The sequence below is a fragment of the Archocentrus centrarchus genome, chromosome 11 (genome assembly GCF_007364275.1).
Source record: "Archocentrus centrarchus isolate MPI-CPG fArcCen1 chromosome 11, fArcCen1, whole genome shotgun sequence".
Taxonomy (NCBI): Eukaryota; Metazoa; Chordata; class Actinopteri; order Cichliformes; family Cichlidae; genus Archocentrus; species Archocentrus centrarchus.
The window spans coordinates 35,687,543-35,710,239 of record NC_044356.1 but is presented as its reverse complement, the minus strand read 5'-3'; the positions used below and the strand labels follow the sequence as shown (position 1 = coordinate 35,710,239).

Here is a 22,697-nt window from a genome sequence, read left to right as displayed (position 1 = left end):
CAAAGACCTCATAGTACCATATCACCCCAATAGAGCACTTCGCTCTCAGACTGCTGGCTTACTTGTGGTTCCTCGGATACTTAAGAGTAGAATGGGAGGCAGAGCCTTCAGCTTTCAGGCGCCTCTTCTGTGGAACCAGCTCCCAGCTTGGATTCAGGAGACAGACACCCTCTCTATTTTTAAGATTAGGCTTAAAACTTTCCTTTATGATAAAGCTTATAGTTAGGGCTGGATCAGGTGACCCTGAACCATCCCTTAGTTATGCTGCTATAGGCCTAGTCTGCTGGGGGGTTCACATAATGCACTGTTTCTCATTCACCTTATTTACTTTGTTTATACTCCACTCTGCATTTAATCATTAATTGATATTAATCTCTGGCTCTCTTCCACAGCATGTCTTTCTCTCCCCTCAGCCCAACCGGTGGCGGCAGATGACCCCCCCTCCCTGAGCCTGGTTCTGCTGGAGGTTTCTTCCTGTTAAAAGGGAGTTTTTCCTTCCCACTGTCGCCAAGTGCTGCTCATAGGGGGTCGTTTTGACTGTTGGGTTTTCTCTGTATTATTGTAGGGTCTTTACCCACAATACAAAGCGCCTTGAGGCGACAGTTTGTTGTGATTTGGCGCTATATAAATAAAATTGAATTGAATTGAATTACTGGAGGCCAAAGTAATGCCATCCAGAGTAAGTATCTGCTTTGACACCATGTTTCTAAGATTTGTGGGGCTGAGTACAAGAATTTCAGTTTTATCTGAATTTAGAAGCAGGAAATTAGAGGTCATCCAGGCCTTAATATCTTTAAGACATTCCTGCAGTTTAACTAATTGATGTGTGTCATCTGGCTTCATTGATAGCTAAAGCTGAGTATCATCTGCATAACAATGAAAATTGATGCAGTGCTTTCTAATAATACTGCCTAAGGGAAGCATGTATAATGTAAATAAAATTGGTCCTAGCACAGAACCCTGTGGAACTCCATAATTAACCTTAGTGTGTGAAGAAGACTCCCCATTTACATGAACAAATTGGAGTCTATGAGATAAATATGATTCAAACCACTGCAGTGCAGTACCTTTAATACCTATAGTATGCTCTAATCTCTGTAATAAAATGTTATGGTCAACAGTATCAAAGCTGCACTGAGGTCCAACAGGACAAGAACAGAGATGAGTCCACTGTCAGAGGCTCTAAGAAGATCATTTGTAACCTTCACTAATGCTGTTTCTGTACTGTGATGAATTCTGAAACCTGACTGAAACTCTTCAAATAAACCGTTCCTCTGCAGATGATCAGTGAGCTGTTTTACAACTACTCTTTCAAGAATCTTTGAGAGAAAAGGAAGGTTGGAGATTGGCCTATAATTAGCTAAGACAGCTGGGTCAGTGATGGCTTTTTAAGTAGAGGTTTAATTACAGCCACCTTGAAGGTCTGTGGTACATAGCCAACTAATAAAGACTGATTGATCATTTTTAAGATTGAAGCATCAATAATTGGAAAGACTTCTTTGAACAGTCTAGTAGGAATGGGATCTAATAAACATGTTGCTGGTTTGGAGGAAGTAACTATTGAAGTTAACTCTGAAAGATCAACTGGAGCAAAAGAGTCTAAACAAATACCAGCAGTGCTGAAAGCAGCCGAACATGAAGAATAATCTTTGAGATGGTTATGAATAATTTTCTCTCTAATGTCTAAAATTTTATTTGTAAAGAAATCCATGAAGTCACTACTAGTTAACGTGAAAGGAATACTCGGCTCTACAGAGCTCTGACTCTTTGTCAGCCTGGCTACAGTGCTGAAAAGAAACCTGGGGTTGTTCTTATTTTCTTCAATTAATGATGAATAGTAAGATGTCCTAGCTTTACGGAGGGCTTTTTTATAGAGCAACAAACTCTTTTTCCAGGCTAAATGAGCATCTTCTAATTTAGTGAGACGCCATTCCCTCTCCAGCTTTCGGGTTATCTGCTTTAAGCTGTGCGTTTGTGAATTATACCACGGAGTCAGGCACTTCTGATTTGAAGCTTTCCTTTTCAGAGGAGCCACAGTATCCAAAGTTATACGCAGTGAGGATGTAAAACTATTGACGAGATACATAGGGCCTGGTAGGCTTGGATAGCCTTTTTGCTTAAGAAATGAAATCATTTAAAAACTACATTTTGTATTTGAGTTATCTTCGTTTTAAAATTAACCTTTAAGTGTGACAAAAAGTGTGCAGGTGGGTTCACAGCTTCCTGACCAGCAGACCACAGGTGGTACGAGTGGGTCACCTCACCTCATCCTCCCTCACCCTCAACACTGGATCCCCCCAAGGCTGTGTGCTCAGCCCTCTGCTGTACTCACTGTACACCCATGACTGCGAGGCCACGTCAGAGTCCAACGTCATCATCAAGTTTGCTGACGACACTGCTGTTGTGGGACTAATCTCTCACAATGAGGAGACAGCCTACAGGAGAGAGGTCTCCCGCCTGGAGAACTGGTGCCAGGAGAACCACCTCCTGCTCAACGTCAGCAAAACAAAGGAACTGATCGTGGACTTCAGCAGGAAGCAGCAGAGGGACTACCATCCACTTGTCATCAGTGGTGCTGAGGTGGAAAGAGTGGACACCTTCAAATACCTGGGAGTGACCATCTCACAGGACCTGTCCTGGACTCATCACATAAACATCACTGTGAAGAAGGCCAGACAGCGTCTCTACCTCCTCAGGCGGCTGAGAGACTTCAAGCTCCCACTCAAGGTGCTCAGGAACTTTTACACCTGCACCATCGAGAGCATCATGCGTGGGAGCATCACCACCTGGATGGGAAACTGCACCAAGCAGGACTTCATGGCCCTAAAAAGGGTGGTTCGTTCAGCTGAACGGACCATCAGAACCACCCTCCCCAACCTGCAGGACATTTACACCAAGCAGTGCAGGCTGAGGGCCATGAAGATCCTAAAACAGCCCAGCCACCCCGGACACTCTCTCTTCTCCCTGCTCCCATCAGGCCGGCGTTACCGCTGCCTGAGGGCTAAGACTGAAAGGTTGAAGAAGAGTTTTTACCCACAAGCCATCCGTCTGCTCAACTCTGAGCCCTAACTGGACCATTATTGCACAATGTAAATATTATAATTTATAAAAGTGTGTATAGTGTATAGTATATAGAGTATAGTGTATAGTGTGAATTACTTTTTTTTAATTTTTATTCTTCTTATTTATATGTGTGTGTATATATGGTTGCAGGTACAAAATACATTTCACTGTGCATTGTACTGTGTATAACTGTGCATGTGACAAATAAACACTATCTTAATCTAATCTTAAAAATATGAAAAATACTGAAAAAACAAAACAAAGAAATAATCAGGGCAAATACTAATTCACTGCACTGTATACCAAAATGCTTAGAGAGCATTATTTTTCATTTAATATTTACATAGTAGAACATTAAATACTCCACATCTTGCAAAGTTATTTAGGTTTTATCATTGTTAATTTATAATAATGTACACACTGGTAAACGTAAGCAGGCATTTATTGATTTGATTCACAAATTCCTGACACATCTCAGTATATAAAAGGATAAAACAGTCCCTGCTTATTCATAGGGATAACAATGCATGTACACTGTTCTCTTCAGATTGTATTCATTATCAACAATATGAAAAATTTTCTATTTTATCCAAATACATTTATCTGTCGGACACTGGAAAAGCTGTTACATACTCTATGTAGCACAGTGGGGTGCAACTAAGAGCCCTATGCTTTGTTGTTACATTTCAGAAAGTTACAGAAACATTTAAATACAATTCTAATAACCTTTGCACATGCACGGGGGTGTCAAAAACAATACCAAAACAACACCCCCTACCTTTTAAAAGTCTTGCCACAAGATAAAGTGTATAAAGCACGAGTAATGTTCTGTTGTCATGTAGGATAATCACCAATGTCATGTGTAATATAAGTAATTTCAACACCATATATAATCAGATTTTAGTGCTGATACCAAATGTTTTAAAGCCATACATCATGTTAATATTAAATATTAGCATTAACATAAAAAGGTGACACCATAACACTAGCCAAAGCATATCAAACCAGGCTGAAAATGTATCACAATATAGTGCTAAAACCCAACACCTACACCTCCTCTCATCTGTCCTCAGATTCAGTCATTCAATTCTAGCCAAATATCTACATGTGAAAATATCCAACAAGTGTCATGCTGTATTACAGTTAGTGAGGCATGTGTCACCAGCAGTCCAGAGAAAGGGATTAGTTAGACAGTGGTGTATAAGAAGCTTCTGGCTGCCACATATGCAGGTCCAACAGAATTTGGTTCAGCTTCTTCATCCACAGATTTCTCTCATCCTTGGTGTCGGCACTCAGCCAGTTTCTGCAGAGAACAAGTAGAGCATGTTCGCTATCACTTACAAACTTTACTGAAATACAAACTCACACCTTGTTGGTAACATACCTAGTGACACACATGGTGTTTTGGCACTGGCTGACCAGAGTTTCTCTATCATCCTCTCTCCGTGGTCTGACTGTGATGAGCTCAAATGTGTTGGGTCGGGCACAGAACTCTCTGCTAGCTGGTTCCACTGTCTTACTGGTACAGTTGGGCAGGTTGATACGACCAATGGGATTCTAGGAGATGCAGAACAATAATCAGGATTGACTGTCTCAATATTGTACACCTTTTACTATAGGTCTGTTTTAGCCTGAGTGTATCTTCACACTCCACTGAAACACTTTGCTTTAGCTCCTGTGACAGATGCACTGTCCTGCATTGTTCCTCTGGTAAGCAGGCTGTGACCATCTTCTGCCATTTGTTCTCACAGTTCTAAGCTCAGAGGTCTTTTTGTTCTTAAGGCTTTGAACTTTGGCACATTCTGTTAATGACTCAGTTTTTATTGCAGGTTTATATCAGTAACACACTCAAATGCTCTAAATGTTATTTGGCAGCTGTGTGTTGCTTCAGTGTTATTGCATGAGCAAAGTTCTAATGGTCTATAGCAGGGATCCTCACATCCAGGCCTCGAGGGCCGGTGTCCTGCTTCAACACACCTGAGTCAAATATAGAAGTCATTAGCAGGACTCTGGAGAACTTGACTGCATACTGAGGAGGTCATTCAGCCATTTGACTCAAGTGTGTTGGATCAGGGACACATCTAAAACCTGCAGGACACCGGCCCTCGAGGATCCCTGATCTATGGATTTAACTTAAACTGGAATGTTTTCTGTACCCATCGCTTTCAGCAAGAGATCTGAGAGTGACAAAAAAAATCAAGTACACGCTGTGGCTTCTGAGTTTTACTTTTAAATACACAGCACAGTTCATTGTAGCATTTCTCAGACAAAGTGGCAGTGGGGATGGGTATATTTTCAAGGATAGTGCTGGTCATAAAATTAGATCATCATGAAAAAGTTGATTTATTTCAGTAATTCCATCCACAAACTTGAATTCGTGTCCACACAGAGGAGGAGTTCGTAGTTGGAGAAAGTAGAGTTGTATTCACAACACTTTGCACTCAACTTTAGACTCATACTCACATCAAAACAATCCTAATCCGCAGTTTCTCAATTATGAATACGAATGTTAGAATTATGCACACATCTTTTTGACAGTGATCTTACTCCATACCAGCCTCTTTAGCAATGACCTTTTGTATCTTGCGCTCCTTATGCAAGGTGTCAGTGGTTATCTTTGGACAACTGACAAGTCAGCAGTCTTCCCTATGATTGTGTAGCCTACAGAACTAGACTGAGAGACCATTTAAAGGCCTTTGCAGGTGTTTGGAGTTAATTAAGTGATTGGAGTTTGGCACCAGGTGTCTTCAATATTGAACCTTTTCACAATATTCTAACTTTCTGAGGTACAGTAATTCCTCACTTATCGCAGGTGTTACGTTCCAGGACCACCCGCAATCCGCGAAGTAGGGACGCTATATTTATTTTAATACTTATACATTATTTTAAGTTTTTAAAAACCTCCCCACACACTTATACACCAAATATACACATTACTGTACAACACGTACTACGCATGTGAAGAACGAGTACCACAAAAACCCACGAAAAAGTGAAAATACCGTGATAAATATTTTACACTAATATTGATTGAAAACCCGCGAAACAGCGAGTCCACAAAAAGCGAAGTAGGGAGGGATTATTGTACTGAATTTGGGGTTTTCATTAGTCATGATCAAAATTAAAAGAAATAAATATTTGAAATATATCACTGTGTGAAATGAATGAATATAATATACAAGTTTCTGAATTACTGAAATAAATAATAACTTTTTCATGATTTCTAATTTGATGACCAGCACCTGTATAGTTACCTTTCTCTTTTCATCATCTGGGTAAGTCCAGTAGGAGATGCAGTATCCTGATAGTACACACCATCGTCTGTGCCAAGCTCCAAATCCACTAACATCTTCAAACATCGTCTATAGTGAGGGGGGGGGGTTAGACTTCCAGAAGTGTTGTAGCAACAGCACATTAAGGCCAGCATCAGGATCATCTGATCCTTACTCACCAGAAAGCCCCTCTCTTCCACCTTTGACCCCACTTCACACTGCATCTTAAGGTAGACATGGCCCTCCAAAGGGCACAAGAATGGCACCTACAACCCAGAGTAATCAGTCTGAATGAAAGGTTAACTGTTTATACAGTATATTTTAGTAGGAAAATAGGCACAATAATTTACTAAAACATACATGGAAATACAGTATAAGGCCAAAAAAAATTTGGCATCACTGCTTTTAATTGATTTTAAATGATCAATTTTGACAAGATCCCAACACCACTGGCTGAGACCATGAAAGAGACTTCACTGTTTTACAGATGGCTATGCAGACACCCAATGTTGTACCTCTCTGCTGACCTCTGTACCTGATGATTTGAACAAAAATTTGTAACTTGGATTCATTACTCCATAACACCAGTTGTCACATATTTTTTAGTCCAGTTCTTGTGTAATACCTCAAAGGCACACCTATAAATCTCCCCGTTTCCCTTCCACTGAGACCATTCCTTCTGAGGATCTGGTGAACATTAGTTGGATCACCCAAAGGGCCAGATGAATCTGTCAGGTCTATGCTACATGTTGTTCTTTTGCTGCAGATTTTGTGTTTTTAGGTGCGTCACCTGTGTGGCTCAAGTCTTTTGCACTGTACTACAGGTGACTGTTTAATCTAGATGTTTAAAGGCTAATGCCACTTTCCAATTAAAACAAAGGTGTAAACACATTAAGCTGATGTTAGCTTAACAACAGAGTTAAGATGGTTTTTTTTTTTTAATCACCAGGCAAGTCTCTTTAACTTCCTTCATATTTATCTAACAAAGAATGACTGAAATAGGCAGAACAGACAGTTATTGAGGGTTTCTGTGTTCACATATGCATGACAAAGACGTTACTGTCATGGATGCAGTGTTCAGACAAAGGCCAGCTAGAATGTATAACACTGTGAATGTAGAAAAAACATGCAGGGAATATGAAGAAGTGCAATTAAGGGCTTTCATACCTTGTTCAAGGAAAATTTGTTCTTCCCAACTGAAGACAGAGTGAGTTTGTATGAGCCAACCAGAACAAAGTTACTGGTGCGAACGGCACCGGGGCCTCCTGGACTGGCCACAACTACAGAGAAATGTGAAGGGTCAGACAGAAAGAAAGCAGAAAAGGTCACAGGTTTCATTTTGATTCTCCTGAGGAGTGTGGCTGACAATGATTGTCTTACTTGTCAGGTGTGACTACTTATATATATATATATATATATATATATATATATATATATATATATATATATATATATATATATATATATATATATATATATATATATATATATATATATATTATATATATGAGCTTGCCAAACCAACTTTAACAGCAATACACTCAAAGAATGATTTTCTGTATGACTCTCTCTTTATTGTGTCTCTCTCCTCCTTAAAACATTGCTTCAGTTCATTGAAGTTTGTGGCCATGTTTATGCACAAAGTCCTGCACTACATTTCAGTTGGGTTGAGGTCTGGGCTTTGGGTAGTAGATTTGCAGGGATCAGTGTCCTGCTGTATGCTGTGAGTACGGGCCTAGCTTTAGCTGTCAGATGGCCTTACAGGCCTTACATGTAGCCTTACATAGCATACCTTACATAGCTGAACGAAGGTGGAAAAAAGATAAACGGCAGGTGACTCTTCAAATTTTAAAAGACTGCTGGCGTCACTACCAGAGCACGGTTAAAGAGGCAAAAAGGGAATATTTCCTCCAACAGCCATAAACCACGTGTTTTATTTAACACTGTTGACTCTGTGCTTAATATTCACCAGAATGCCTGTTTGGAAGCTTCTCCTGACGTGTAATAATTTTCTGCATTTTTTTTATTGAAAAGGTTGTTACTACCAGGGCTCTTATCACAGCTCCTGATTCTGACCCCTCTGTTTCAGTCCCTTGCTCTGCTGTTTTCACTCAGTTTGAGTCTGTGACTCTTACAGGATGTGGTTGACCATATTAAGCCATCAGGTTCCCCCCATGATCATGTCCCTCCACAATTTTTTAAAGAAATTTTATCTATTATAGGGCAGCCTGTTCTTGCCATTATAAATAGCAGTCTGTCCTCAGGTGTGGTCCCTGCTACTTTTAAGCATGCAGTAGTGCAGCCGCTACTTAAGAAACCTGGCCTTGATCCTACTGTGCTGGCTAATTATCGGCCTATTTCCAAGCTGCCTTTTCTTTCTAAGGTTTTAGAAAAAATTGTATACTGTCAGCTGAAACAGTTTTTAGATGAGAATAGCACCCTGGAGGTTTTTCCGTCAGGTTTTAAAACCCTTCATAGCACAGAATCTGCTTTATTAAGGGTTTTTAATAACATCCTTCTTGCATGTGATTCTGGGAACCATGTTGTTCTGGTTTTACTTGACCTAACTGCTGCCTTTGATACAGTAGATCACAACATTTTAATATCTCGTTTACACCACTTAGTAGGCATTGGTGGCACTGTTCTTAAATGGTTCAGTTCTTACCTGGCAGAGAGAACTTTTTCTGTGAGCATTCTTGATGCTGAATCATCTGCTGCTTCTCTGCCATGTGGTGTCCCACAGGGCTCAATTCTGGGCCCACTGCTTTTCTCACTGTATTTACTGCCTCTGGGTTCTATCCTCAGAAAACATGGAATCTCATTTCATTGTTATGCTGACGATTGTCAAATTTATTTGCCCTTGAAGAAGAAGGATATCCATTCCATAAAACATCTCCTGGCATGTCTAGGTGATATTAAAGCTTGGTTGGCCTTGAACTTTTTAAATTTTAATGAAAAGAAAACAGAGGTAATGGTGTTTGGACCCAGTGGCTCCTGTGAGTCCTCCTCTGTTGACCTGGGACCCTTGGAGGTATATTTTAAACCCATTATTACTGATCTTGGTTTTAAGGTGGACAGTGATTTTAAATTGGACAGCCAAATCAGAGCTGTGGTTAAGTCCAGTTTTTATCATTTGAAGCAATTGGTATCAGTAAAAGCATTTCTATCTAGGCAGCATTTTGAAACAGTGATCCATGCTTTTATTTTATCTCGACTGGATTACTGTAATTCACTTTATTTTGGAGTCAGTCAGTCGCTACTCTCACGTCTGCAGCTGGTTCAAAATGCTGCTGCACGACTTTTGATGGGAACTCAAAAGAGAGAGCACATGACCTCTGTCCTGGCCTCACTTCACTGGTTGCCTGTACATTTTAGGATTCATTTTAAGATTCTTATGTTTGTTTTTAAATCTTTGCACAATCTTGCCCCGCCTTACCTCTCTGAGCTTCTTCACCCCTACATACCTTGCCGGTCTCTCAGGTCAGCAGACCAGCTGCTCTTGGAGGTACCAAGATCAAGAAGGAAGCTCAGAGGGGACAGGGCTTTCTCTGTTGTTGGTCCTAAGTTATGGAATGACTTGCCTTTGCAGGTTAGAGCGGCCCCTTCACTGTCCACTTTTAAAGTTCGTCTTAAAACCCATCTTTTTTCCTTGGCTTTTAACTCCAGCGGGATCTAGTTTTAAACTGTTTTTTTTTTTTTTTTTTTTTTTTAACCTGAAAGTTATTAAATTGTTATTTATTTGTGTTTTAATGTACAGCACTTTGTGTCAGCTGTGGTTGTTTTAAAGTGCTTTATAAATAAAGATGGTATGGTATGGTATGGTACATGTGACTCTAAAAATGCTTTGTATACTAAGGAGCCGGTGATTAACTCAACCACTTTGGTCTTGTCTGCTCAAAGAATATTGCTCAAAAATCTTGTACGTTGTTCAGATGCAAGTTTGCAAACCTAAGCTATGCTACCATGTTCTTCTTTTTCTAAGGGCAAGCCTCACATATTCCTGAGTAAATGCTTTATCACAGAACTTACATACTGAGAAACAGCTTCGTGGCCATGGCCTATTCCCTTGTGTTGTGGAGCAACTAGTGCATTTCTTCTTTATAAGAAAGTACCAGATTATTAATTTGGTCACTCCTAATGTTTGTGCCCTCTCTCCAATAGGTTCATTTAGTCAAATGATGCTCCCTTCTACTGCATCAGCATCTCTTTGGACCTTAAATTGAGTCCATCACCTTCATATCTTTTACCCTTTATCATGAAATGTTACGTTTTGTGACAGTCTAAGTACAAAATTTGTATAAGTTTTAATTTCACATACCTGGTGTCTGTGTACTCTTCTGTATGGAAAGATTAAATTAATTAACAGGTGGAAAGTAGAATATTTGCTGTGAATTTTTTAAAGTTTATTTTAAAGTACTTACAGTGACAGCGAGGAATCTTTTTGGAGTGATAGCCTAGTATGAAAAAGCAAATAAAAAACCAACATTCAGTCTGTTTTAGAGGGTAAAGTCTGATGGCAAACTGATAACCAACTTCTGCAGCTTCTCAACTTGATAAAAAGGACCACCCAAATTTGTGCACAGAGACAGTGTTACAGTGTTACAGTGGCGTCTTTGTTTAGAGGCAGCAGGGACAGTGCACAGGCCTGTCTCTCCATTTGGATGCTATTTGGCTTTAAAAGCATGTATCAAATGATGATATGCATTTTCCATCAGGTAAAAAACTAACAAAACAAAACAGGATTTACTTTTGACTTGCTCGGTTTCTTCTTCTTGTCACTGCAGATTTCTCGTTTCTGCACCTGAAAGGGAATGGCATTAATCAGTACTATCAGCAAGTCTACAAAACATACACTGTATCAGTTACACAAATCTGTCTGCAACATGCTCAGTGTACTTGTAGAATAAAAGACACGTACCAAACAGTACACTTCCAGCCTGATGTCAAAGTCACTGGCAACATCAGATCTGAAAGTCAAGGATTTTGATTAGTAATCGCTATACAAATGGATTAGTATTTACTAATAGAGGTTATCCATTGAAGCGATGACATGAACTAGGTGTACAGCAGTGATCAGACCAAAGCACAACAGTCCTTACACCAACTGTTTTTGACTGACTTTGACTCACATAGTAAACTTGGTAGGGAAGGCGAGTGTGTCTCCGCTGAGGCCACAGTGTGTGCTGGCTAAAGGAGTGGCCACAGTGTTCTCTGCTCCAGCATGAATCATGATGAAAAATGAATGTTTGGTTGACTCTGCAATAATTAAGAGACCGATAACATTAGTACACATTAGCATTGTCAACCCTGTGGAATTTTACCCACAACCAACTTTTATTTTGTACTTTTTTTAAACTAATACAAATAATCTACTAAGAATGACTAATTTGAGATACAGCAAGAAATGGTTACTCTTCAATGTACAAAATGTAAGGCTATAGTGTTATGAAATGTGAACATACCTGGTTTATTGGCAGTGGAACAGACAAAGTCTGCCTTGAGAGGCAGACGTAGCTCCTGCAGGGTAATGGAGCCCTTGGAGGCCGTCATGGCAGCGGGTTGTAGGGCTGTAGAGCCCTCTTTCTGTCCAGCTGGCTCTCCTCTCAGATGGTCCAGCTCCACCTTCAATGCCTTTCTCTTCTCCGCTAAGACCATCAAAAGTAATGCGTTTGAAGAATTTGCCAAACCGTGCACCTCATTCTATTCTATATAGTGACTGTTTGGAACTGTTGACATTTACACAATGTGACATTTACGCACTATGGAAAATTTTTTTTGTGTTGTTTTATTTAAGTTTTCTCACTTTGTTTTTAAACTGTCTTTTTGTTCTGTTTTCTGTTATTTGATTCCTCTAGCAGTGGAGCACTTTATTCAAGTTATTATCTCATAATGTGCTATACAAATAAACTGGACCAACGTTATGTCACATTTTCATAAGGATTACACCCAAAATAAGCCATAAGGTTGGGTTTTTGTAATCACAGTAAATATGAAGGATGAACACACTTGCCACCAGCAGCAGCCTCTCTGCCTCAGCCTCCACCTGCGAGCCTTTCCCGTGCTCTTCATCTGTGCAGCAGTTGAGTGCCTGGCTGGCTTGATGGATAACGGTCTCCTGCAGCTTTATCTCATTTATTAGAATCTACACAAAATGCAGATATTTGTGTAAGATATACTTTATTTATTCCTTGAATTTAATGGGCACATATCATGCTTTTAAATCCTTCCTTTTCATATGTAAATCATACATTTATGGCCTGTATAAAGTAGAACTGCAATGCTTTGGTCTGAACTTGTTATAGCAGCTCCACAGATTTTACAGCTTTTCTGAGGCGTCTTAGAGCAGCTCGTTTTGGTCTCTTTAAATGTGAATGAGACATTTCACGCCCCCCCAGGTCACAGAGCGTTCCACTCCACCCCGTTCGGCCATTTTTGTAGTTTGATAGCAGCGATACGATTATCTACCAGCAGAGAAACAAGCACGTCAAATAGCCTCTGATGCTGAGGGGCGATGTAATGAATCATGCAGGTTAATAGAATAGAATAGAATAGAATATCCTTTATTGTCATTGTGCAGCGATGTGACAACGAAATTATGTAAGCAATCTATCTAGTGTCTTAAAAAAAAATAAATAAATAAATAAAACTAAATAAATAACAGATCAAATAACTAGGTACATACATATGAATACCCCGCCCCACAACCCACCCTTTAAATTACACAACTCTGTTTCCCCCCCGCTCCACACTTGCACCTATTTACACCTTCTAATATTTAGAGCATTATTTAGAAGTGTAATAGCCCAGGGAAAGAAAGCGTCTCTGAACCGATTTGTCCGGCTCTTTAGAGCCCTGTATCTTCTGCCAGAGGGCAGGAGGTTGAAGAGAGCTTGACTGGGGTGGGATGGATCGCCCAGGATCTTCCTAGCCCTGTTTAACCCTCGGGAGTTTGCCAAGTCATCTAAAGAGGGCAGGGGACAGCCAATTATTTTCTCAGCCGTTTTAACAACACTCTGCAGGGCCTTTCTGTCCCTTGCAGTACAGCCAGTATACCACACTGTGATGCAGTACCCCAGCACACTTTCTATTGTGGAGCGATAGAAAGTCTGCAGCAGGTTTACCTCCAGGTGGCATTTTTTTAATAGTCTTAAGAAGTGTAGCCTCTGCTGAGCCTTGGCAACCACTGCTGATGTGTTGGTAGACCAAGTTAGGTTGTCAGCCACATGCACCCCAAGAAACTTGAAATAGGGGACTCTCTCCACGCAGACACCATCTATCTGCAGTGGGGCATGGCCCACAGTCTTCTTCCTCCAGTCCATCACCATTTCCTTGGTTTTGCTGGTGTTCAGCACAAGATTGTTTGCTGAACACCAAGCTACCAGCCGCTGAACCTCCTCCCTGTACTCTGTCTCATTGCCATTAGAGATGAGACCCACCACCGTTATATCATCTGCAAATTTAACTATGATATTTGACTGGTGATGGGGGACACAGTCATGTGTGTATAGAGCGTAGAGGAAGGGGCTTAACACACAGCCCTGGGGTGAGCCGGTGCTGAGCGTTCGGGTGGAGGATCTGGAGGTCCCCACTCTCACTGTCTGTGGGAGATCTGTCAGAAAGCTGTAGATCCAGTCACAGATGAGGGGAGGGAACCCCAAGTCGGTCAGCTTCTTGACAAGAATGCTAGGCAAAATGGTGTTAAATGCCGAGCTAAAATCAACAAAAAGCATCCTGACGTAGTTCCCTTTTTTCTCTGTGTGACTGGCAGCAGCATGTATGACAGTGGTGATGGCATCAGCTGTTGACCTGTTTGCCCTATAAGCAAACTGATACTGGTCAAAGCTCTGGGGGAGGAAGGATTTGAGGTGGTGAAGGATAAGCCTCTCAAAGCATTTCATGACCACAGAGGTCAGTGCCACCGGTCTGTAGTCATTGAGGCAGCTTTTGGGGGCTTTCTTGGGCACGGGAATAATGGTGGCTGCTTTCAAGCAGGATGGAACAGTACCCTGCTTCAGGGAGATGTTAAAAATCCTTGTGAGGACTCCAGACAGCTGGTCAGCACAAGCCTTCAATACCTTGCCCAGTACCCCGTCTGGTCCTGCCGCTTTATGTGGATTTACAGCTTTCAACACCCTCCTCACCTGATGTTCCAGCAACTTGGGCACACGAATGTTGGAAGGCTGGGAAGCTGGAGGAGCAGGCTGAGACCTCCCCATCTCAAAGCGGGTGAAAAAGTGATTTAATTCTTCCACCGGTGGGGCATTGCCGTTTACCATCTCTACTGAGCTCCCTCTGTAATTTGTTAGGTGCTGTAGTCCCTGCCACACCCGTCTCAGATTTTTATCAAACAGATGCTCCTCCACCTTCCTCTTAAAGTCCCTCTTGGCCGCTTTGATTCCCCTCCTGAGGTTTGCCTCAGGAGGGGAATCAAATACACCAACAACCGAACATTTTGACTTGTCTACTTGCAACTTCGGCATAACTGAACTTGGACTACAAAATCACTGTGAGAAGAAAATGTCAGATTCATGAAATCAGTAAGCTGGAAGTACATGTCCTTGTTTAGCAGTTCCACAGGAAATACTGTGACGTAAGAGGAAAGGAAACGTAACAGGGAATAGAGAAAACTGAACAGACTGAAAATTATGACCAAAAAAGAATATCAAGATATCTACGCAGCACCGGGACAGAATGCATTTAAATTTCCTGCACTCCTACACACTCAAAGTACACAACAAAATGTATTTAAGGGCTAAAAAAGCGGATTTTGCATGATATGTCTCCTTTAAATCAAAGCTTGAAGGAAATTGTTCCCATAGCTACACGTTTTATCCAAACCTTCATCTTCTGTTTGGCACTGAACAGGCTGGATCCTCGGGGCTGCTCTGCTCTTTGAGAAATGTCTTCTTTTCTCACAATAACCTGCTTCACACTGGGCCTCTCAGTGTTCTTCACCCTCGTTGACCTGTATGCATCGATGCTTACAGACAGCAGCAAACACTCTTTGAGACGGTGAAAACAGGGAACTTTCAAGGATCTGGGTACGGCATGGAGGGAACACTTACCTGTAGGGAAGCTTGTGGTCTTCACCTGAGGTATTCACACTATTACTATCTAAGGAGTCGCTCAGTACCAGGTTGGCTCTCTGGAACCTGATGGGTTTGGAGACGCTGTCAGGAGTGGTGCTTTTCACAATGAAAGAGTTGGCTGGTGTGGATGTCTGCACAAAGACGTGAAGGAAATGTTATCACTGGGCCATTTATTGATGTATTCTTATGAACTCATTAGTTCTCACCATCATTCTCTCTTCAGGACTGTTTACCACTTCTGCCAGTGGAGTGAGAAGAGACATCGAAGAGATATTTAAAGCATCTTCCTCATCATGATCTTCACTCTGCTCTAGATCCCCAAACAGCTCATCGATGACTGTAGATTTGATGGACTGGTCCACATTCACCTCGACTTTTTCTTCTTCTCGTTTCCCCCCCTCTTCTTCTGGGGTCTCTTCAGTCAGCTTTTCTGTAATGTGAGCAACCATCTTCAGGGGACTGGAAGCCAACACTGGAGGGGAGACCAGCAACCCATGACCTTATAGCCATTACTTATTATAGCCAGTGTTACACAAGGTAGCTAATGTAATGAAACCTTTAGACTGACTTCCAGGAAGTACGTTTTGCTGTTTTAGTTGTGTAGAATAAAGAACTGTAACTATGCCGTAAACTCAATCTCTGATATTAAACCGAAATAACTGATGAAGATCAGAGAAAACACTGATGCCTTATAATAATGGAAATTCTTAGTAATTTTCATCTTTCAAATGAAATTTTATACATTTTGAGATGACACTTTTTTTTTTAAATGGTGTCTGTATCCTGTGCAGACATGCATGGGATACTGTGACAGAGAAATCTGAAGGGAAACTTTGACAGTTAATAATAATATTATTATTATTATTATAATTCACTGCAACTTGTGACAGAAAGAATTAGTCACCTTTGATCCTCATTAAAACACTAAGGCTACAAGAACAAGGTGAGTTGATGAGAAGAGATCCTGACAGTTGTCAAACCTACACACATATTTAAAACATACCTTACTTATTCATTGGAACTGTGATTAAAAACAATAAATATAAACTCAGAATTAAAAATAGTCTCATATGAGCCCAAAATTTCCAGCTCCAAAAACCAGATAACTGATGGTCATATTTTACCAGTAGTCAAAATGTTTGGTCTTTGTTGTGTAGCATCATGTAATACCTGGTGGAGTGCACTCATCGGGTGTATCCAATTTCTCATCACATGGTGCAGCAGCTTCAAATGAGCAAACTTCACTCTTGACAGGCTTAACAAGCTCTTCCTGAAAAACACATCATTTGAAAAATAAATGCAGGGAGACTTTATCTCGTCTGTGTGTCCTGTCTGATGCTTGTTGTCCAACCTTATTGTCTGGGTGTTTCTTGTCTGCTTCTTCATTTTTGTCTTTCCTCATTTTGCTCCCCTGCTGGAAGTGACTGTGAATTTGAGCCACCTCACACTCGTTCACCTGAAAGGTAATTATGATGTCATTGTGCTGTTTGGATGTGGGGGGAGAACCAAGAGTGACATTAACCTACCGGCTTCTGTCTCAAAGTGATATCAGCGGTGGTTGTATTTGCAGCCTGGGCACTTCTCTCCTGTGCCGGTCTGGTGTTTGGAGTCTTTGTCTGTACACTGACTGTAGCATCTGAGCTCTGGCTGTGCTCCTGGCACCTCTCTTCAAAGCACTTCAGGAAAGATTTTACTCCTGTTTGGAATGGAAGAAAGCCATGTAACCCAATCTCTCCTAATTGTGTAGGAAATACTCAACACATGAATTTGTGTCAACACTGATCTGAGCATATGAACAGCCCACGGACCTATGTAAGAATCTTTGTTGTGGATTTTACCTCTGCATTTAACTCCATCATACCAGAACTACTTGACCTCAAACTGTGTCAGCCCAGTGTGTCCCCCACCATCTGTCAGTGGATCACCAGCTTTCTGACAGACCAGACACACCAGGGGAGGCTAGGGGATATTACCTCTGATATAAGAACAGTCAGCACTGGTGCACCACAGGACTGCGTTCCCTCTCCACTGCTATTTTCTCTTTACTCAAACGACTGTACCTCTACAGACCCAACAGTGAAACTTCTTAAGTTTGCAGACGACACTACGATCATTGGACTAATCCAGGATGGAGATGAGTCTGCATATCGGCAGGAGATTGATCGGCTGGTGCTAGGGCTGCAACGATTCATCGACGTAATCGATGACGTCGAGTACAAAAATTTGTCGACGGGGAATTTCATCGTGGAAGTGTCGTACTTTTAAACCCATTCATCTATTTTGTTCCGCTTATCGTGTGATTTTGTAATTGCAATACACTACAGGAAGATATGGGGGCAGTATTGCCTCTATTGTCTGCCAGCAACACCAATACCAACGAAGAAGAAAGTAACAGAACAGCAGCTAGTGCAGGGGTCGGCAACCTGTAATCCGGAAAGAGCCATTTGAACCCGGTTTCCACGGAAAACAAAACAGTGAAAGCTGCAAATACTAGAAGAAGCCGCTACCCCCTGACCACCAGGGGGCCCCCAAGCTTACATATATTTGTAATGAACTTTTATTAACATGCTAGTGCACTAGCAACATTTGTTTATGCACTGGTAACATTTATCTGTGCATTGGTAACTATGTACTGGTAACAAATGTCAATGCATTGCTAACAATTATCAATGCATTAGTAACAATTATCTATGTATTGGTAACATTTGTGTGTGCACTGGTAACATTTTTCTATGCACTGGTAACTATGGACTGGTAACAATTACATATGCACTGGTAACAATTATTTGTGCTTAAGCCAGTTTGCCCAAGTCTTACAATTATAAAACATATACATATGTATATGTATATGTATAAAACATATACATATGTAAATTATACATGCAATAATACAGGTGTACACAACACTATTTTTCCAAGAAACATTTGAAAAAGAAGAAAGTAAAAGATCAAATATTTTTTTTATGCTTTGCTCAGAGTATTCATGGATCTGTCAGGTTCCCAATATGTGTCCCCCCCAATAGTAAACTCATTCCTACGCCCCTGGTTGCAGCCCTAGCTGGTGCTCTGTTGCGGTCAGAACAACCTAGAGCTGAACACACAAAAGACTGTGATGACTGTGGATTTTAAAAGGAAACCCTCGACACTGCTCCCCATCACCATATTCAACAGCACTGTGTCTACCGTGGAGACCTTTAGGTTCTTGGGAACTATTATTTCCAGTGACCTAAAATGTGAGGCCGACACCAACTCCATGCTCAAAAAGGCCCAGCAAAGGATGTACTTTCTGCGTCAACTGAGGAAACACGGTCTGCCACAGGAGCTGATGAAACAGTTCTACACTGCAGTCCTTCAGTCTGTCCTGTGTACGTCCATCACAGTGTGGTTTGGTTCAGCCACAAAACAGGACACATGCAGATTGCAAAAGGTGGTGGATAGAGCAGCAAAAATCATAGGTGCTCCTTTGCCCACCCTCCAGGACTTATACAGACACTGTAAAAGTTTCTTTCCAAATGCCATCAAACTCATTAATAACAAAAACTGAACTGCTATTTACTTGCCACTGCACTTATATAGGCTGTATAATACAGTAACTATTTATCTGGCACTATATTTATATTTTCGTACATATGCAAATTCTGTTGAACATGTAAATGTGTACACTGTCTACATATTGTGTTGTTTGTAAATTGTAGCGAGCTAACAACAGCCGGAAACAAATTCCTTGTGTAAAACATATTTGGTGAATAAAGCTGATTCTGAATCTAGTTCGCATTAAATGACAATGTAAGAAAGGAACTCCTGGCAAAAAAGTGGATAAAACTGGCTGATGTGGTAAAAAGCTGGTGATATCTTTTACATGCAAAATCATAGAGAGAATACCACTGAGCAACTTGTTCATATCCAGCTTTCTAAAATGATTCCTAAGCGATCAGCAGCCTGACTCACCAGGTGCTCCAGCAGTAGCCTTTTCCTTGGGGCCCAAAAGGGCAGATGAGCTGAGCTTGGCACAAAGCTCAGGCTTCTGGGGTCTGCAGCTGACATTTAGGCCTCTGAAGTGGGCCTGATTCTTGAGGGGGTTTTGAGGCACTGACATGGGGGAGAACCTGGCCTTCTGGTGAGTGGATGGGAGGGCTGTTTCCTGGATTGAGGTCTTCTCAGGAATAGAGGAGATGGTACCGTCCTGGTCGGAGCACTTCTGAGGACTGGATACTGAATCTCGTATGTATTTGGATGCAGGGGTGTCAGCCTTTTGAAAGCTTGAGAGAAGCACTTGACTAGATTTCACCGGAGAATACACAACCTGCTGAAGAGACAAACAAATGGAAACCCCCTTTATTTATACAACATATTCAAACTGATCATGATGAAATTTCCTGGTGACAGAACACCTTGCAAGGAAAACAAAGTTTTATGTTAAAATGCAAAGAGATAACTGACTATACAGAAGAAGAAAACAATACTTGTTTGGAGCTGCCTGTGGATTTGCTGCTTACAGTTGAAGTGGTCACTGAAGCATTGGGTTTAGTACTGGAAGCAACACCTCTGACTGTAAATCTGGGAACAGAGGAAGTAGCAGGCTTCTCCTTTGGTTTCTCTTTGGGGATTTTAGCATGGCTCAGATCATCTTCCCAGGATCCAATGGTTGCAGCTAGGTTGGCCAGTCTGCCTCTCCTCCCAAGGCCAGTCTCTGAGGGGACAGAGTGGGTGGCAGCTGGTCTCTTCAACATGGACACAGGAATACAGTCTGAAGGTGTATCACAAGTGCCTGAAAAGGGACAAACAATTTCACTCTCAGATGTTTCAATAAGTGGACAGCGTCACTCTGACAATTAACTAATAAATACATAAGATTCCTACATTTGAGCTGATGTGTGGAGAAAGATGGAACAGCTGCTATTCTGAATCAAAACTGTAACCGCATTTCAAATGATTTATTTTGGTTACCAAAAATCATACATAAAAGACAGCCAATAGCTATATACAGTGTGTGCTGTATATAGTTTTACATTAGCATATTTTTATACATGACTGTATGTGTAAAAGATTCTTTTAAAACTGATGGCATTAGGAAACATTTCAATATATTTTTGTCATGTTACTTTACAGTAAAAGTCCTATTAGTCATTTCCTGTAAATTAAAAAACATTTTATAAGAAAATCTAATTCTATGTTAACATGTTTAAACAGCACAAAACTTACTGTAAGTGTCCCAGCCCTTTCTCTCCTCTGCCAGCTTCTGTAAGCGCGATTTCATGCCACCAGCTGGAGCTGGATCCTCCACACGCTCCTCTTTGCTACTCTGAGGTGCTGGATTGGATCCTTCAATCAGGGCTTTTTTGCTGCTTGGAGGATCAAGAGCAGTGCTGACAGACATCTTGTCAGGCTCTGGTTCTGCAGTTTTCAGCTGTACTGATTGAAACTGGAGAACAGGCTTTGCTGAAGTCTTCTCCAGGGAGGAGGAAGGCCGGACGCTGGCTAGACCCACCGGGGCTTTATTATCTGTGGAAGGATCTGAGAGAAGAGGAACTCGTGGCATCACTGGCTCCTGGTTCTCCTCACCAGCTGCAGGCTGGACATTTTCCCCAGAGCACCTGCGCTTTGAGGGAGATGGCTTGGTGGATGTCTGTGGAACTGGAAGTCATAAAGAAATTTATGCAAACACAAGAGTGTTGCAGCTCAGAGCCAGAAGTGAAAAGACAGCTAAAGGTGTTTATCCATAAGAAACTCACTGATCACAGTGTTGGTGTGGACCAGTGGCTCTCGGGGCCTTTTCTCCATCTGTCTGTTTGATGCATTGGTTCTCTCTGCAAGTTTCTTCTGCAGGTTCTCTCTGCGAGCCCGGGTACGCTCCAACAGTTTCTAGTTTGTAGAGTTAGGTTGTTAATAAAAACTGTATCAACTGTATCAGATGAAGCTGATACAGTTGAAACTGTTTTTCATTTAATCTGCACACCAATATAAACTGTAACAGCTGTTTCATCAACACCACATTTCACAAGTTTAACAACTGCTTTTACTGGAGATGTACTAAGTGCAAAACCTCTAACAAAAGATCTGTTTCACACAGAAAGGTGGAATTTCCCCTTACACTCAAATTCTAATTGGCTTTCTTAGCTGTCAGAGCCAAGACAGTATTTGAGGCTTTCCAGATAACTCCTGAATATCGTTATCCTCACAGCATAATTGCCTAAGTCATATTTTGGCCAAATTGAGATACCTGCCTAATTCTACTTTGCTAACACTGTAGAGTCATTTAGATAGATATCTCAATTTGGCCAAAATATTACTTCAACAAGCAACGTTGAGAGAAGAAAAACTAAATAGTACTTGTTTCATAACCTGATTTACTGTGCAAGCCTCAACGCATACCACAGAGCACAAACTCTGCAGGCACTGTGGAAAAGCCTTCAGCATTACTCAGGAATGAGTCACTCCTGCCTGAATGCCTGCCGTCCTAGATCAAACTCTAGTGATCAACGAACACAAGTTATATCAGACATCCATTTATTTTCAGTTACTCGCTGTAGCTGCCCACACCAACATGAATGTCCTTTAAATAGTAAACTTCAAGTTAAGAAGTGCAAATACTGGACACTGCATAGTGAGACTGACCAAGTTAATATAACAGGGACGTTACAATTTTATAATTACAACAGGCGTTTTAGCCAAATGCAGGTTAATCCGTGTATATGAACTATCATTCAGTAGTCTAGGCTAAATTACTCAGGCAACTGTTCAAACCACAAACACACACACACACACACACACACACACACATACATATTTTTATATATATATATATATATATATATATATATATATATATATATATATATATATATATATATATATACACACACACACACTTTAAAATGTTAAAACGGCATTGTTTTTAATGGTCCATCTAGTCTAGTAACAAAAACACGTGCATGTTTTCTTTCCCATGCTTACGTAAAAGTACTATGGAGTAAATCACTGTAAATCGCCTGTTGCGTCTCTAATGCCATTATAACATTTCAGTTTTTACGTTAGCTCCGTATTAACAGGTCAGATCAATGCAGCTTCTTCCATTGTTCGCTAAGTTGTAAAGATTTTTCGGAGACTCACCTCTGTAAACGGATCCATTTTCGAGCGATCCCGTTTCTAAGTAAACTGATGTTTTAAAATGTTCCTACTCTGCTGTATAAACAGTACCAGAACGAAACAAGAGCTGCGCCCCAACTTCTCTGTCTCTGCACAAAGTAGCTTATGTTCAAATTTGAATTTCAGC

At 41.0% G+C, this 22,697-nt stretch overlaps 1 protein-coding gene across 6 annotated transcripts; it reads right to left on the bottom strand.

Annotated features, from left to right (window-relative positions):
- Window positions 1-3,502: 3,502 nt before the first annotated feature.
- On the bottom strand, window positions 3,503-22,697 carry anln (anillin, actin binding protein). Of its 6 annotated transcripts, none has more exons than XM_030741871.1 (23): window positions 22,535-22,697; window positions 21,157-21,286; window positions 20,627-21,058; window positions 19,888-20,192; window positions 19,373-19,730; window positions 16,951-17,120; window positions 16,776-16,880; window positions 16,595-16,694; window positions 15,631-15,896; window positions 15,401-15,555; window positions 15,174-15,315; window positions 12,342-12,477; window positions 11,798-11,980; window positions 11,465-11,591; window positions 11,254-11,302; window positions 11,083-11,136; window positions 10,757-10,789; window positions 10,654-10,672; window positions 7,503-7,615; window positions 6,515-6,601; window positions 6,318-6,425; window positions 4,448-4,620; window positions 3,503-4,366 (listed from the first exon to the last, which is right to left on the bottom strand). In XM_030741871.1, exons 1-23 carry the CDS (start codon window positions 22,550-22,552, stop codon window positions 4,246-4,248), a joined length of 3,384 nt encoding a protein of 1,127 aa, XP_030597731.1. In that variant the 5' UTR covers window positions 22,553-22,697; the 3' UTR covers window positions 3,503-4,245. The 6 variants fall into 6 exon arrangements, with proteins under 6 accessions (XP_030597731.1, XP_030597733.1, XP_030597736.1 ...); XM_030741873.1 differs by having other exon boundaries at window positions 10,654-10,669; XM_030741876.1 differs by having other exon boundaries at window positions 15,631-15,854.